The sequence below is a fragment of the Oncorhynchus clarkii genome, chromosome 7 (genome assembly GCF_045791955.1).
Source record: "Oncorhynchus clarkii lewisi isolate Uvic-CL-2024 chromosome 7, UVic_Ocla_1.0, whole genome shotgun sequence".
NCBI classification, from domain to species: Eukaryota; Metazoa; Chordata; class Actinopteri; order Salmoniformes; family Salmonidae; genus Oncorhynchus; species Oncorhynchus clarkii.
The window spans coordinates 3,196,677-3,211,133 of NC_092153.1; the positions used below are offsets into that span (position 1 = coordinate 3,196,677).

At 43.2% G+C, this 14,457-nt stretch overlaps 1 protein-coding gene across 1 annotated transcript in view; it reads right to left on the bottom strand.

The window, feature by feature from the left end:
• The window catches only part of LOC139413980 (semaphorin-5B-like), a 59,363-nt gene that overhangs the window by 8,419 nt on the left and 36,487 nt on the right, over window positions 1-14,457 (bottom strand). The window contains exon 15 of the mRNA XM_071161865.1: window positions 14,273-14,457. This exon is cut by the window's right edge and continues 55 nt beyond it. Within this exon, the coding sequence (XP_071017966.1) occupies window positions 14,273-14,457 (185 nt within the window). The remainder of the gene's footprint in view (window positions 1-14,272) is intronic.

The window sequence follows — 14,457 nt, forward strand, 5'->3', positions numbered from 1 at the left end:
GGGTTGTCCTGAACAGAATGAGTCTATGTTAGTTACAAGATGACATGGCGTTATACCCTGGGTTGTCCTGAACAGAATGAGTCTATGTTAGTTACAAGATGACATGGCGTTATACCCTGGGTTGTCCTGAACAGAATGAGTCTGTGTTATACCCTGGGTTGTCCTGAACAGAATTAGTCTGTGTTATACCCTGGGTTGTCCTGAACAGAATGAGTCTGTGTTATACCCTGGGTTGTCCTGAACAGAATGAGCCTGTGTTATACCCTGGGTTGTCCTGAACAGAATGAGTCTGTGTTATACCCTGGGTTGTCCTGAACAGAATGAGTCTGTGTTATACCCTGGGTTGTCCTGAACAGAATGAGTCTGTGTTATACCCTGGGTTGTCCTGAACAGAATGAGTCTGTGTTATACCCTGGGTTGTCCTGAACAGAATGAGTCTGTGTTATACCCTGGGTTGTCCTGAACAGAATGAGTCTGTGTTATACCCTGGGTTGTCCTGAACAGAATGAGTCTGTGTTATACCCTGGGTTGTCCTGAACAGAATGAGTCTGTGTTAGTTACAAGATGACATGGCGTTATACCCTGGGTTGTCCTGAACAGAATGAGCCTGTGTTAGTTACAAGATGACATGGCGTTATACCCTGGGTTGTCCTGAACAGAATGAGCCTGTGTTAGTTACAAGATGACATGGTGTTATACCCTGGGTTGTCCTGAACAGAATGAGTCTGTGTTAGTTACAAGATGACATGGCGTTATACCCTGGGTTGTCCTGAACAGAATGAGTCTGTGTTAGTTACAAGATGACATGGTGTTATACCCTGGGTTGTCCTGAACAGAATGAGTCTGTGTTAGTTACAAGATGACATGGTGTTATACCCTGGGTTGTCCTGAACAGAATGAGTCTGTGTTAGTTACAAGATGACATGGTGTTATACCCTGGGTTGTCCTGAACAGTATGAGTCTGTGTTAGTTACAAGATGACATGGCGTTATACCCTGGGTTGTCCTGAACAGAATGAGTCTGTGTTATACCCTGGGTTGTCCTGAACAGAATGAGTCTGTGTTATACCCTGGGTTGTCCTGAACAGAATGAGTCTGTGTTATACCCTGGGTTGTCCTGAACAGAATGAGTCTGTGTTATACCCTGGGTTGTTCTGAACAGAATGAGTCTGTGTTATACCCTGGGTTGTCCTGAACAGAATGAGTCTGTGTTATACCCTGGGTTGTCCTGAACAGAATGGGTCTGTGTTATACCCTGGGTTGTCCTGAACAGAATGAGTCTGTGTTATACCCTGGGTTGTCCTGAACAGAATGAGTCTGTGTTATACCCTGGGTTGTCCTGAACAGAATGGGTCTGTGTTATACCCTGGGTTGTCCTGAACAGAATGAGTCTGTGTTATACCCTGGGTTGTCCTGAACAGAATGAGTCTGTGTTATACCCTGGGTTGTCCTGAACAGAATGAGTCTGTGTTATACCCTGGGTTGTCCTGAACAGAATGAGTCTGTGTTATACCCTGGGTTGTCCTGAACAGAATGAGTCTGTGTTATACCCTGGGTTGTCCTGAACAGAATGAGTCTGTGTTATACCCTGGGTTGTCCTGAACAGAATGGGTCTGTGTTATACCCTGGGTTGTCCTGAACAGAATTAGTCTGTGTTATACCCTGGGTTGTCCTGAACAGAATGAGTCTGTGTTATACCCTGGGTTGTCCTGAACAGAATGGGTCTGTGTTATACCCTGGGTTGTCCTGAACAGAATGAGTCTGTGTTAGTTACATTGTCAACGTGTTCCGTGGTCCACACAGCAGAATACATTCATGACCAGTAGTGGGAAAAGTACCCAACTGTCATACTTGAGTAAAAATATCGATACCTTCAAAGAAAACAAAGTAAAAGTGAAAGTCACCCAGTAAAATACTTCTTGAGTAAAAGTCTTAAATGTACTTAAGTATCAGAAGTAAATGTAATCGCAAAAAATATAAGTCGGAAGTTTACATACACTTAGGTTGGAGTCATTAAAACTAGTTTACATACACTTAGGTTGGAGTCATTAAAACTAGTTTACATACACTTAGGTTGGAGTCATTAAAACTAGTTTACATACACTTAGGTTGGAGTCATTAAAACTAGTTTACATACACTTAGGTTGGAGTCATTAAAACTAGTTTACATACACTTAGGTTGGAGTCATTAAAAATCGCTTTTCAACCACTCCACAAATTTCTTGTAAACAAACTATAGTTTTGGCAAGTTGGTTAGGACATCTACTTTGTGCATGACACAAGTAACTATTCCAACAATTGCTTACAGACAGATTATTTCACTTATAATTCATAATTCTGTCTCCTAGAGATGAATGTACTTTGGTGGGAAAAGTGCAAATCAATCCAAGATCAACAGCAAAGGACCTTGTGAAGATGCTGGAGGAAACAGGTACAAAAGTATCTATATCCACAGTAAAACGAGTCCTATATCGACATAACCCGAAAGGCTGCTCAGCAAGGAAGAAGCCACTGCTCCAAAACCGCCATAAAAAAGCCAGACTACGGTTTGCAACTGCACATTGGGACAAAGATCGAACTTTTTGGAGAAATGTCCTCTGGTCTGATGAAACAAAATAGAACTGTTTGGCCATAATAACCGTCGTTATGTTTGGAGGAAAAAGGGGGAAAAAGGGGGCTTGCAAGCCAAAGAACACCATCCCAACCGTGAAGCACAGGGGTGGCAGCATCATGTTGTGGGGGTACACAAAATAGATGGCATCATGAGGGAGGACAATTATGTGGATATATTGAAGCAACATCTCAAGACATCAGTCAGGAAGTTAAAGCTTGGTCGCAAATGGGTCTTCCAAATTGACAATGACCCCAAGCATACTTCCAAAGTTATGGCTTAAGGACAACAAAGTCAAGGTATTGGAGTGGCCATCACAAAGCCCTGACCTCAATCCTATAGAAAATTTGTGGGCAGAACTGAAAAAGAGTGTGCGAGCAAGGAGGCTTACAAACCTGACTCAGTTACACCAGCAGGAGGAATGGGCAAAATTCACCCAACTTATTGTGGGAAGCTTGTGGAAGGCTACCCATGAAGAAATAAATAAAAGCTGAAAGAAATAATTCTCTCTACTATTATTCTGACATTTCACATTCTTAAAATAAAGTGGTGATCCTAACTGACCTAAGACAGGGATTTTTACTAGTATTAAATGTCAGGAATTGTGAAAATCTGAGTTTAAATGTATTTGGCTGAGGTGTATGTAAACTTCAGACTTCAACTGTAGGTATCAAAAGTAAAAGTATAAATCATTTTAAATTCCTAATATTAAGCAAACCTGACGGCACGATTTTCTTGTTTTTTTACATTTACAGATAGCCAGGGGCACACTTCAACACTCAGACATAATTTACAAACTAAGCATGTGTGTTTAGTGAGTCTGCCAGATCAGAGGCAGTAGGGATGACCAGGGATGTTCTCTTGAGAAGTGCATGAATTAGACCATTTTCCTGTCCTGCAAAGCATTCAAAATGTAACAAGTAATTTTGGGTGCTAAGGAAAATGTATGGAGTAAAAAGTACATTATTTTCTCTAGGAATGTATTGGAGTAAAATTAATAGTTGTCAAATATATAAATAGTAAAGTACAGATATCCCAAAAAACGACTTAAGTAGTATTTGAAAGTATTTTTACTTCAGTACTTTAACACCCCTGTTCATGACTCCATTCTATGCTCACCAAAATGATGACCTGCTTCTCTGAATTGCCTTGTGAAAACCTAACGTATTTTATCATTTAGCTAGTCATGTTGGCAGTAGAACAAGCTTTCAAATGATGCCCATCTGACCCAGATTGTGATTTATAACGGACTGTTTTTGGAATGTGTAAACAACAGTAATTGTGTGAAGGAGGAGATGCAGGGTTGTGTTCCAAACTAAACAACAACAGTAATTGTGTGAAGGAGGAGATGCAGGGTTGTGTTCCAAACAAAACAACAACAGTAATTGTGTGAAGGAGGAGATGCAGGGTTGTGTTCCAAACAAAACAACAACAGTAATTGTGTGAAGGAGGAGATGCAGGGTTGTGTTCCAAACAAAACAACAACAGTAATTGTGTGAAGGAGGAGATGCAGGGTTGTGTTCCAAACAAAACAACAACAGTAATTGTGTGAAGGAGGAGATGCAGGGTTGTGTTCCAAACAAAACAACAACAGTAATTGTGTGAAGGAGGAGATGCAGGGTTGTGTTCCAAACTAAACAACAACAGTAATTGTGTGAAGGAGGAGATGCAGGGTTGTGTTCCAAACAAAACAACAACAGTAATTGTGTGAAGGAGGAGATGCAGGGTTGTGTTCCAAACAAAACAACAACAGTAATTGTGTGAAGGAGGAGATGCAGGGTTGTGTTCCAAACAAAACAACAAGGAGAGCTAAAAATAGTGCCTTATAGTTGATACTTCTTTGATTTTATAAAATTTTGTTATCAACAAATGCGGCAAAAAGTACAGTAAATGTAAAATGCACATAAATTGGATTCAGTCTTGTGTCAGTCAGGTGAACTGTTGTGTCCTCAACTTTAGTAATTATTTTCCCATCATCTCCAAACCTTTCCCTTTTAATTGCTGCCATGGTTTTGCATATACTTTCCATATTTCTTCTGTAAGAAACATTTAAATTTAGCCCAATCCATAAAGAGTGTAAGGGGTTAACTATTTATCCAGATACTGAGTTTTTTTACATGTTTTCAGCACATGAAAACCAAACATTTAGACCAGTTTGTTTTTCACTACAGACTTTTAAAGGCAATTTACGCTTAAGCAGCTTTTACCATGAATGCGATCTCCGAGAACGTGGGGGAAATGGCCTTTAAAAGGCTATTGTCAACTTTGAAGGAATCCCAATCTCGGTTCTACGCTGCTCGTTAAGTGAATAGATCAGTACAGTATTTGAGCAGATATACAGCAGCACTGGAGTAGTCAGTGTCTTACCTGGGCAGGGCTGGGAGTTGTAGTCCTGGTACTACACTGGGGATCCACTACAGGCACTGGAGTAGTCTGTGTCTTACCTGGGCAGGGCTGGGAGTTTTAGTCCTGGTACTCCACTGGGGATCCACTACAGGCACTGGAGTAGTCTGTGTCTTACCTGGGCAGGGCTGGGAGTTGTAGTCCTGGTACTCCACTGGGGATCCACTACAGTTACAAGATGACATGGCGTTATACCCTGGGTTGTCCTGAACAGAATGAGTCTGTGTTATACCCTGGGTTGTCCTGAACAGAATGAGCCTGTGTTATACCCTGGGTTGTCCTGAACAGAATGAGTCTGTGTTATACCCTGGGTTGTCCTGAACAGAATGAGTCTGTGTTATACCCTGGGTTGTCCTGAACAGAATGAGTCTGTGTTATACCCTGGGTTGTCCTGAACAGAATGAGTATGTGTTATACCCTGGGTTGTCCTGAACAGAATGAGTCTGTGTTATACCCTGGGTTGTCCTGAACAGAATGAGCCTGTGTTATACCCTGGGTTGTCCTGAACAGAATGAGTCTATGTTAGTTACAAGATGACATGGCGTTATACCCTGGGTTGTCCTGAACAGAATGAGTCTGTGTTATACCCTGGGTTGTCCTGAACAGAATGAGCCTGTGTTATACCCTGGGTTGTCCTGAACAGAATGAGTCTGTGTTATACCCTGGGTTGTCCTGAACAGAATGAGTCTGTGTTATACCCTGGGTTGTCCTGAACAGAATGAGTCTGTGTTATACCCTGGGTTGTCCTGAACAGAATGAGTCTGTGTTATACCCTGGGTTGTCCTGAACAGAATGAGTCTATGTTAGTTACAAGATGACATGGCGTTATACCCTGGGTTGTCCTGAACAGAATGAGTCTGTGTTATACCCTGGGTTGTCCTCAACAGAATGAGCCTGTGTTATACCCTGGGTTGTCCTGAACAGAATGAGTCTGTGTTATACCCTGGGTTGTCCTGAACAGAATGAGTCTGTGTTATACCCTGGGTTGTCCTGAACAGAATGAGTCTGTGTTATACCCTGGGTTGTCCTGAACAGAATGAGTCTGTGTTATACCCTGGGTTGTCCTGAACAGAATGAGTCTGTGTTATACCCTGGGTTGTCCTGAACAGAATGAGCCTGTGTTATACCCTGGGTTGTCCTGAACAGAATGAGTCTGTGTTATACCCTGGGTTGTCCTGAACAGAATGAGCCTGTGTTATACCCTGGGTTGTCCTGAACAGAATGAGCCTGTGTTATACCCTGGGTTGTCCTGAACAGAATGAGCCTGTGTTATACCCTGGGTTGTCCTGAACAGAATGAGTCTGTGTTATACCCTGGGTTGTTCTGAACAGAATGAGTCTGTGTTATACCCTGGGTTGTCCTGAACAGAATGAGTCTGTGCTATACCCTGGGTTGTCCTGAACAGAATGAGTCTGTGTTATACCCTGGGTTGTCCTGAACAGAATGAGTCTGTGTTATACCCTGGGTTGTCCTGAACAGAATGAGTCTGTGTTATACCCTGGGTTGTCCTGAACAGAATGAGCCTGTGTTATACCCTGGGTTGTCCTGAACAGAATGAGTCTATGTTAGTTACAAGATGACATGGCGTTATACCCTGGGTTGTCCTGAACAGAATGAGTCTGTGTTATACCCTGGGTTGTCCTGAACAGAATGAGCCTGTGTTATACCCTGGGTTGTCCTGAACAGAATGAGTATGTGTTATACCCTGGGTGTTCCTGAACAGAATGAGTCTGTGTTATACCCTGGGTTGTCCTGAACAGAATGAGCCTGTGTTATACCCTGGGTTGTCCTGAACAGAATGAGTCTATGTTAGTTACAAGATGACATGGCGTTATACCCTGGGTTGTCCTGAACAGAATGAGTCTGTGTTATACCCTGGGTTGTCCTGAACAGAATGAGCCTGTGTTATACCCTGGGTTGTCCTGAACAGAATGAGTCTGTGTTATACCCTGGGTTGTCCTGAACAGAATGAGTCTGTGTTATACCCTGGGTTGTCCTGAACAGAATGAGTCTGTGTTATACCCTGGGTTGTCCTGAACAGAATGAGTCTGTGTTATACCCTGGGTTGTCCTGAACAGAATGAGTCTATGTTAGTTACAAGATGACATGGCGTTATACCCTGGGTTGTCCTGAACAGAATGAGTCTGTGTTATACCCTGGGTTGTCCTGAACAGAATGAGCCTGTGTTATACCCTGGGTTGTCCTGAACAGAATGAGTCTGTGTTATACCCTGGGTTGTCCTGAACAGAATGAGTCTGTGTTATACCCTGGGTTGTCCTGAACAGAATGAGTCTGTGTTATACCCTGGGTTGTCCTGAACAGAATGAGTCTGTGTTATACCCTGGGTTGTCCTGAACAGAATGAGTCTGTGTTATACCCTGGGTTGTCCTGAACAGAATGAGCCTGTGTTATACCCTGGGTTGTCCTGAACAGAATGAGTCTGTGTTATACCCTGGGTTGTCCTGAACAGAATGAGCCTGTGTTATACCCTGGGTTGTCCTGAACAGAATGAGCCTGTGTTATACCCTGGGTTGTCCTGAACAGAATGAGCCTGTGTTATACCCTGGGTTGTCCTGAACAGAATGAGTCTGTGTTATACCCTGGGTTGTTCTGAACAGAATGAGTCTGTGTTATACCCTGGGTTGTCCTGAACAGAATGAGTCTGTGCTATACCCTGGGTTGTCCTGAACAGAATGAGTCTGTGTTATACCCTGGGTTGTCCTGAACAGAATGAGTCTGTGTTATACCCTGGGTTGTCCTGAACAGAATGAGTCTGTGTTATACCCTGGGTTGTCCTGAACAGAATGAGCCTGTGTTATACCCTGGGTTGTCCTGAACAGAATGAGTCTATGTTAGTTACAAGATGACATGGCGTTATACCCTGGGTTGTCCTGAACAGAATGAGTCTGTGTTATACCCTGGGTTGTCCTGAACAGAATGAGCCTGTGTTATACCCTGGGTTGTCCTGAACAGAATGAGGCTGTGTTATACCCTGGGTTGTCCTGAACAGAATGAGTCTGTGTTATACCCTGGGTTGTCCTGAACAGAATGAGTCTGTGTTATACCCTGGGTTGTCCTGAACAGAATGAGCCTGTGTTATACCCTGGGTTGTCCTGAACAGAATGAGTCTGTGTTATACCCTGGGTTGTCCTGAACAGAATGAGCCTGTGTTATACCCTGGGTTGTCCTGAACAGAATGAGCCTGTGTTATACCCTGGGTTGTCCTGAACAGAATGAGCCTGTGTTATACCCTGGGTTGTCCTGAACAGAATGAGTCTGTGTTATACCCTGGGTTGTTCTGAACAGAATGAGTCTGTGTTATACCCTGGGTTGTCCTGAACAGAATGAGTCTGTGCTATACCCTGGGTTGTCCTGAACAGAATGAGTCTGTGTTATACCCTGGGTTGTCCTGAACAGAATGAGCCTGTGTTATACCCTGGGTTGTCCTGAACAGAATGAGTCTGTGTTATACCCTGGGTTGTCCTGAACAGAATGAGTCTGTGTTATACCCTGGGTTGTCCTGAACAGAATGAGTCTGTGTTATACCCTGGGTTGTCCTGAACAGAATGAGTCTGTGTTATACCCTGGGTTGTCCTGAACAGAATGAGTCTATGTTAGTTACAAGATGACATGGCGTTATACCCTGGGTTGTCCTGAACAGAATGAGTCTGTGTTATACCCTGGGTTGTCCTGAACAGAATGAGCCTGTGTTATACCCTGGGTTGTCCTGAACAGAATGAGTCTGTGTTATACCCTGGGTTGTCCTGAACAGAATGAGCCTGTGTTATACCCTGGGTTGTCCTGAACAGAATGAGTCTGTGTTATACCCTGGGTTGTCCTGAACAGAATGAGTCTGTGTTAGTTACAAGATGACATGGCGTTATACCCTGGGTTGTCCTGAACAGACTGAGTCTGTGTTATACCCTGGGTTGTCCTGAACAGAATGAGTCTGTGTTATACCCTGGGTTGTCCTGAACAGAATGAGTCTGTGTTAGTTACAAGATGACATGGTGTTATACCCTGGGTTGTCCTGAACAGAATGAGTCTGTGTTATACCCTGGGTTGTCCTGAACAGACTGAGTCTGTGTTATACCCTGGGTTGTCCTGAACAGAATGAGTCTGTGTTATACCCTGGGTTGTCCTGAACAGAATGAGTCTGTGTTATACCCTGGGTTGTCCTGAACAGAATGAGTCTGTGTTATACCCTGGGTTGTCCTGAACAGAATGAGTCTGTGTTATACCCTGGGTTGTCCTGAACAGAATGAGTCTGTGTTATACCCTGGGTTGTCCTGAACAGAATGAGTCTGTGTTATACCCTGGGTTGTCCTGAACAGAATGAGTCTGTGTTATACCCTGGGTTGTCCTGAACAGAATGAGTCTGTGTTATACCCTGGGTTGTCCTGAACAGAATGAGTCTGTGTTATACCCTGGGTTGTCCTGAACAGAATGAGTCTGTGTTATACCCTGGGTTGTCCTGAACAGAATGAGTCTGTGTTATACCCTGGGTTGTCCTGAACAGAATGAGTCTGTGTTATACCCTGGGTTGTCCTGAACAGAATGAGTCTGTGTTAGTTACATTGTCAACATGTTCCGTGGTCCACACAGCAGAATACATTCATGACCAGTAGTGGGAAAAGTACCCAACTGTCATACTTGAGTAAAAATATCGATACCTTCAAAGAAAACAAAGTAAAAGTGAAAGTCACCCAGTAAAATACTTCTTGAGTAAAAGTCTTAAATGTACTTAAGTATCAGAAGTAAATGTAATCGCAAAAAATATAAGTCGGAAGTTTACATACACTTAGGTTGGAGTCATTCAAAATCGTTTTCAACCACTCCACAAATTTCTTGTAAACAAACTATAGTTTTGGCAAGTCGGTTAGGACATCTACTTTGTGCATGACACAAGTAACTATTCCAGCAATTGCTTACAGACAGATTATTTCACTTATAATTCATAATTCTGTCTCCTAGAGATGAATGTACTTTGGTGCGAAAAGTGCAAATCAATCCCAGATCAACAGCAAAGGACCTTGTGAAGATGCTGGAGGAAACAGGTACAAAAGTATCTATATCCACAGTAAAACGAGTCCTATATCGACATAACCCGAAAGGCTGCTCAGCAAGGAAGAAGCCACTGCTCCAAAACCGCCATAAAAAAGCCAGACTACGGTTTGCAACTGCACATTGGGACAAAGATCAAACTTTTTGGAGAAATGTCCTCTGGTCTGATGAAACAAAAATAGAACTGTTTGGCCATAATAACCGTCGTTATGTTTGGAGGAAAAAGGGGGAGGCTTGCAAGCCAAAGAACACCATCCCAACTGTGAAGCACAGGGGTGGCAGCATCATGTTGTGGGGGTACACAAAATAGATGGCATCATGAGGGAAGAAAATTATGTGGATATATTGAAGCAACATCTCAAGACATCAGTCAGGAAGTTAAAGCTTGGTTGCAAATGGGTCTTCCAAATTGACAATGACCCCAAGCATACTTCCAAAGTTATGGCTTAAGGACAACAAAGTCAAGGTATTGGAGTGGCCATCACAAAGCCCTGACCTCAAGCCTATAGAAAATTTGTGGGCAGAACTGAAAAAGAGTGTGCGAGCAAGGAGGCCTACAAACCTGACTCAGTTACACCAGCAGGAGGAATGGGCAAAATTCACCCAACTTATTGTGGGAAGCTTGTGGAAGGCTACCCATGATGAAAGAAATAAAAGCTGAAATAAATAATTCTCTCTACTATTATTCTGACATTTCACATTCTTAAAATAAAGTGGTGATCCTAACTGACCTAAGACAGGGATTTTTACTAGTATTAAATGTCAGGAATTGTGAAAATCTGAGTTTAAATGTATTTGGCTAAGGTCTATGTAAACTTCCGACTTCAACTGTAGGTATCAAAAGTACAAGTATAAATCATTTCAAATTCCTAATATTAAGCAAACCTGACGGCACGATTTTCTTGTTTTTTTACATTTACAGATAGCCAGGGGCACACTTCAACACTCAGACATAATTTACAAACTAAGCATGTGTGTTTAGTGAGTCTGCCAGATCAGAGGCAGTAGGGATGACCAGGGATGTTCTCTTGAGAAGTGCATGAATTAGACCATTTTCCTGTCCTGCAAAGCATTCAAAATGTAACAAGTAATTTTGGGTGCTAAGGAAAATGTATGGAGTAAAAAGTACATTATTTTCTCTAGGAATGTATTGGAGTAAAATTAATAGTTGTCAAATATATAAATAGTAAAGTACAGATATCCCAAAAAACGACTTAAGTAGTATTTGAAAGTATTTTTACTTCAGTACTTTAACACCCCTGTTCATGACTCCATTCTATGCTCACCAAAATGATGACCTGCTTCTCTGAATTGCCTTGTGAAAACCTAACGTATTTTATCATTTAGCTAGTCATGTTGGCAGTAGAACAAGCTTTCAAATGATGCCCATCTGACCCAGATTGTGATTTATAACGGACTGTTTTTGGAATGTGTAAACAACAGTAATTGTGTGAAGGAGGAGATGCAGGGTTGTGTTCCAAACTAAACAACAACAGTAATTGTGTGAAGGAGGAGATGCAGGGTTGTGTTCCAAACAAAACAACAACAGTAATTGTGTGAAGGAGGGGATGCAGGGTTGTGTTCCAAACAAAACAACAACAGTAATTGTGTGAAGGAGGAGATGCAGGGTTGTGTTCCAAACAAAACAACAACAGTAATTGTGTGAAGGAGGAGATGCAGGGTTGTGTTCCAAACAAAACAACAACAGTAATTGTGTGAAGGAGGAGATGCAGGGTTGTGTTCCAAACAAAACAACAACAGTAATTGTGTGAAGGAGGAGATGCAGGGTTGTGTTCCAAACAAAACAACAACAGTAATTGTGTGAAGGAGGAGATGCAGGGTTGTGTTCCAAACAAAACAACAACAGTAATTGTGTGAAGGAGGAGATGCAGGGTTGTGTTCCAAACTAAACAACAACAGTAATTGTGTGAAGGAGGAGATGCAGGGTTGTGTTCCAAACAAAACAACAACAGTAATTGTGTGAAGGAGGAGATGCAGGGTTGTGTTCCAAACAAAACAACAACAGTAATTGTGTGAAGGAGGAGATGCAGGGTTGTGTTCCAAACAAAACAACAACAGTAATTGTGTGAAGGAGGAGATGCAGGGTTGTGTTCCAAACAAAACAACAACAGTAATTGTGTGAAGGAGGAGATGCAGGGTTGTGTTCCAAACAAAACAACAACAGTAATTGTGTGAAGGAGGAGATGCAGGGTTGTGTTCCAAACAAAACAACAACAGTAATTGTGTGAAGGCGGGGATGCAGGGTTGTGTTCCAAACAAAACAACAACAGTAATTGTGTGAAGGAGGAGATGCAGGGTTGTGTTCCAAACAAAACAACAACAGTAATTGTGTGAAGGAGGAGATGCAGGGTTGTGTTCCAAACAAAACAACAACAGTAATTGTGTGAAGGCGGGGATGCAGGGTTGTGTTCCAAACAAAACAACAACAGTAATTGTGTGAAGGCGGGGATGCAGGGTTGTGTTCCAAACAAAACAACAACAGTAATTGTGTGAAGGCGGGGATGCAGGGTTGTGTTCCAAACAAAACAACAACAGTAATTGTGTGAAGGCGGGGATGCAGGGTTGTGTTCCAAACAAAACAACAACAGTAATTGTGTGAAGGCGGGGATGCAGGGTTGTGTTCCAAACAAAACAACAACAGTAATTGTGTGAAGGCGGGGATGCAGGGTTGTGTTCCAAACAAAACAACAACAGTAATTGTGTGAAGGAGGGGATGCAGGGTTGTGTTCCAAACAAAACAACAACAGTAATTGTGTGAAGGCGGGGATGCAGGGTTGTGTTCCAAACAAAACAACAACAGTAATTGTGTGAAGGAGGGGATGCAGGGTTGTGTTCCAAACAAAACAACAACAGTAATTGTGTGAAGGCGGGGATGCAGGGTTGTGTTCCAAACAAAACAACAAGGAGAGCTAAAAATAGTGCCTTATAGTTGATACTTCTTTGATTTTTTAAAATGTTGTTATCAACAAATGCGGCAAAAAGTACAGTAAATGTAAAATGCACATAAATTGGATTCAGTCTTGTGTCAGTCAGGTGAACTGTTGTGTCCTCAACTTTAGTAATCATTTTCCCATCATCTCCAAACCTTTCCCTTTTAATTGCTGCCATGGTTTTGCATATACTTTCCATATTTCTTCTGTAAGAAACATTTAAATTTAGCCCAATCCATAAAGAGTGTAAGGGGTTAACTATTTATCCAGATACTGAGTTTTTTTACATGTTTTCAGCACATGAAAACCAAACATTTTATTCATGTTTATTAGACCAGTTTGTTTTTCACTACAGACTTTTAAAGGCAATTCACGCTTAAGCAGCTTTTACCATGAATGCGATCTCCGAGAACGTGGGGGAAATGGCCTTTAAAAGGCTATTGTCAACTTTGAAGGAATCCCAATCTCGGTTCTACGCTGCTCGTTAAGTGAATAGATCAGTACAGTATTTGAGCAGATATACAGCAGCACTGGAGTAGTCAGTGTCTTACCTGGGCAGGGCTGGGAGTTGTAGTCCTGGTACTACACTGGGGATCCACTACAGGCACTGGAGTAGTCTGTGTCTTACCTGGGCAGGGCTGGGAGTTGTAGTCCTGGTACTCCACTGGGGATCCACTACAGGCACTGGAGTAGTCTGTGTCTTACCTGGGCAGGGCTGGGAGTTGTAGTCCTGGTACTCCACTGGGGATCCACTACAGGCACTGGAGTAGTCAGTGTCTTACCTGGGCAGGGCTGGGAGTTGCAGTCCTGGTACTCCACTGGGGATCCACTACAGGCACTGGAGTAGTCAGTGTCTTACCTGGGCAGGGCTGGGAGTTGCAGTCCTGGTACTCCACTGGGGATCCACTACAGGCACTGGAGTAGTCTGTGTCTTACCTGGGCAGGGCTGGGAGTTGTAGTCCTGGTACTCCACTGGGGATCCACTACAGGCACTGGAGTAGTCAGTGTCTTACCTGGGCAGGGCTGGGAGTTGCAGTCCTGGTACTCCACTGGGGATCCACTACAGGCACTGGAGTAGTCAGTGTCTTACCTGGGCAGGGCTGGGAGTTGCAGTCCTGGTACTCCACTGGGGATCCACTACAGGCACTGGAGTAGTCTGTGTCTTACCTGGGCAGGGCTGGGAGTTGCAGTCCTGGTACTCCACTGGGGATCCACTACAGGCACTGGAGTAGTCAGTGTCTTACCTGGGCAGGGCTGGGAGTTGCAGTCCTGGTACTCCACTGGGGATCCACTACAGGCACTGGGGCTGCTCTTGCCCTCGGCTGAGGCACAGGTGCGCTTGCGCGTGCGGAAGACTTTGGAACACTCCTGGGAGCAGGTCGACCATGTCTCCCACGGCGACCACCTGGTGCCACCTGGTTGTCGGAGC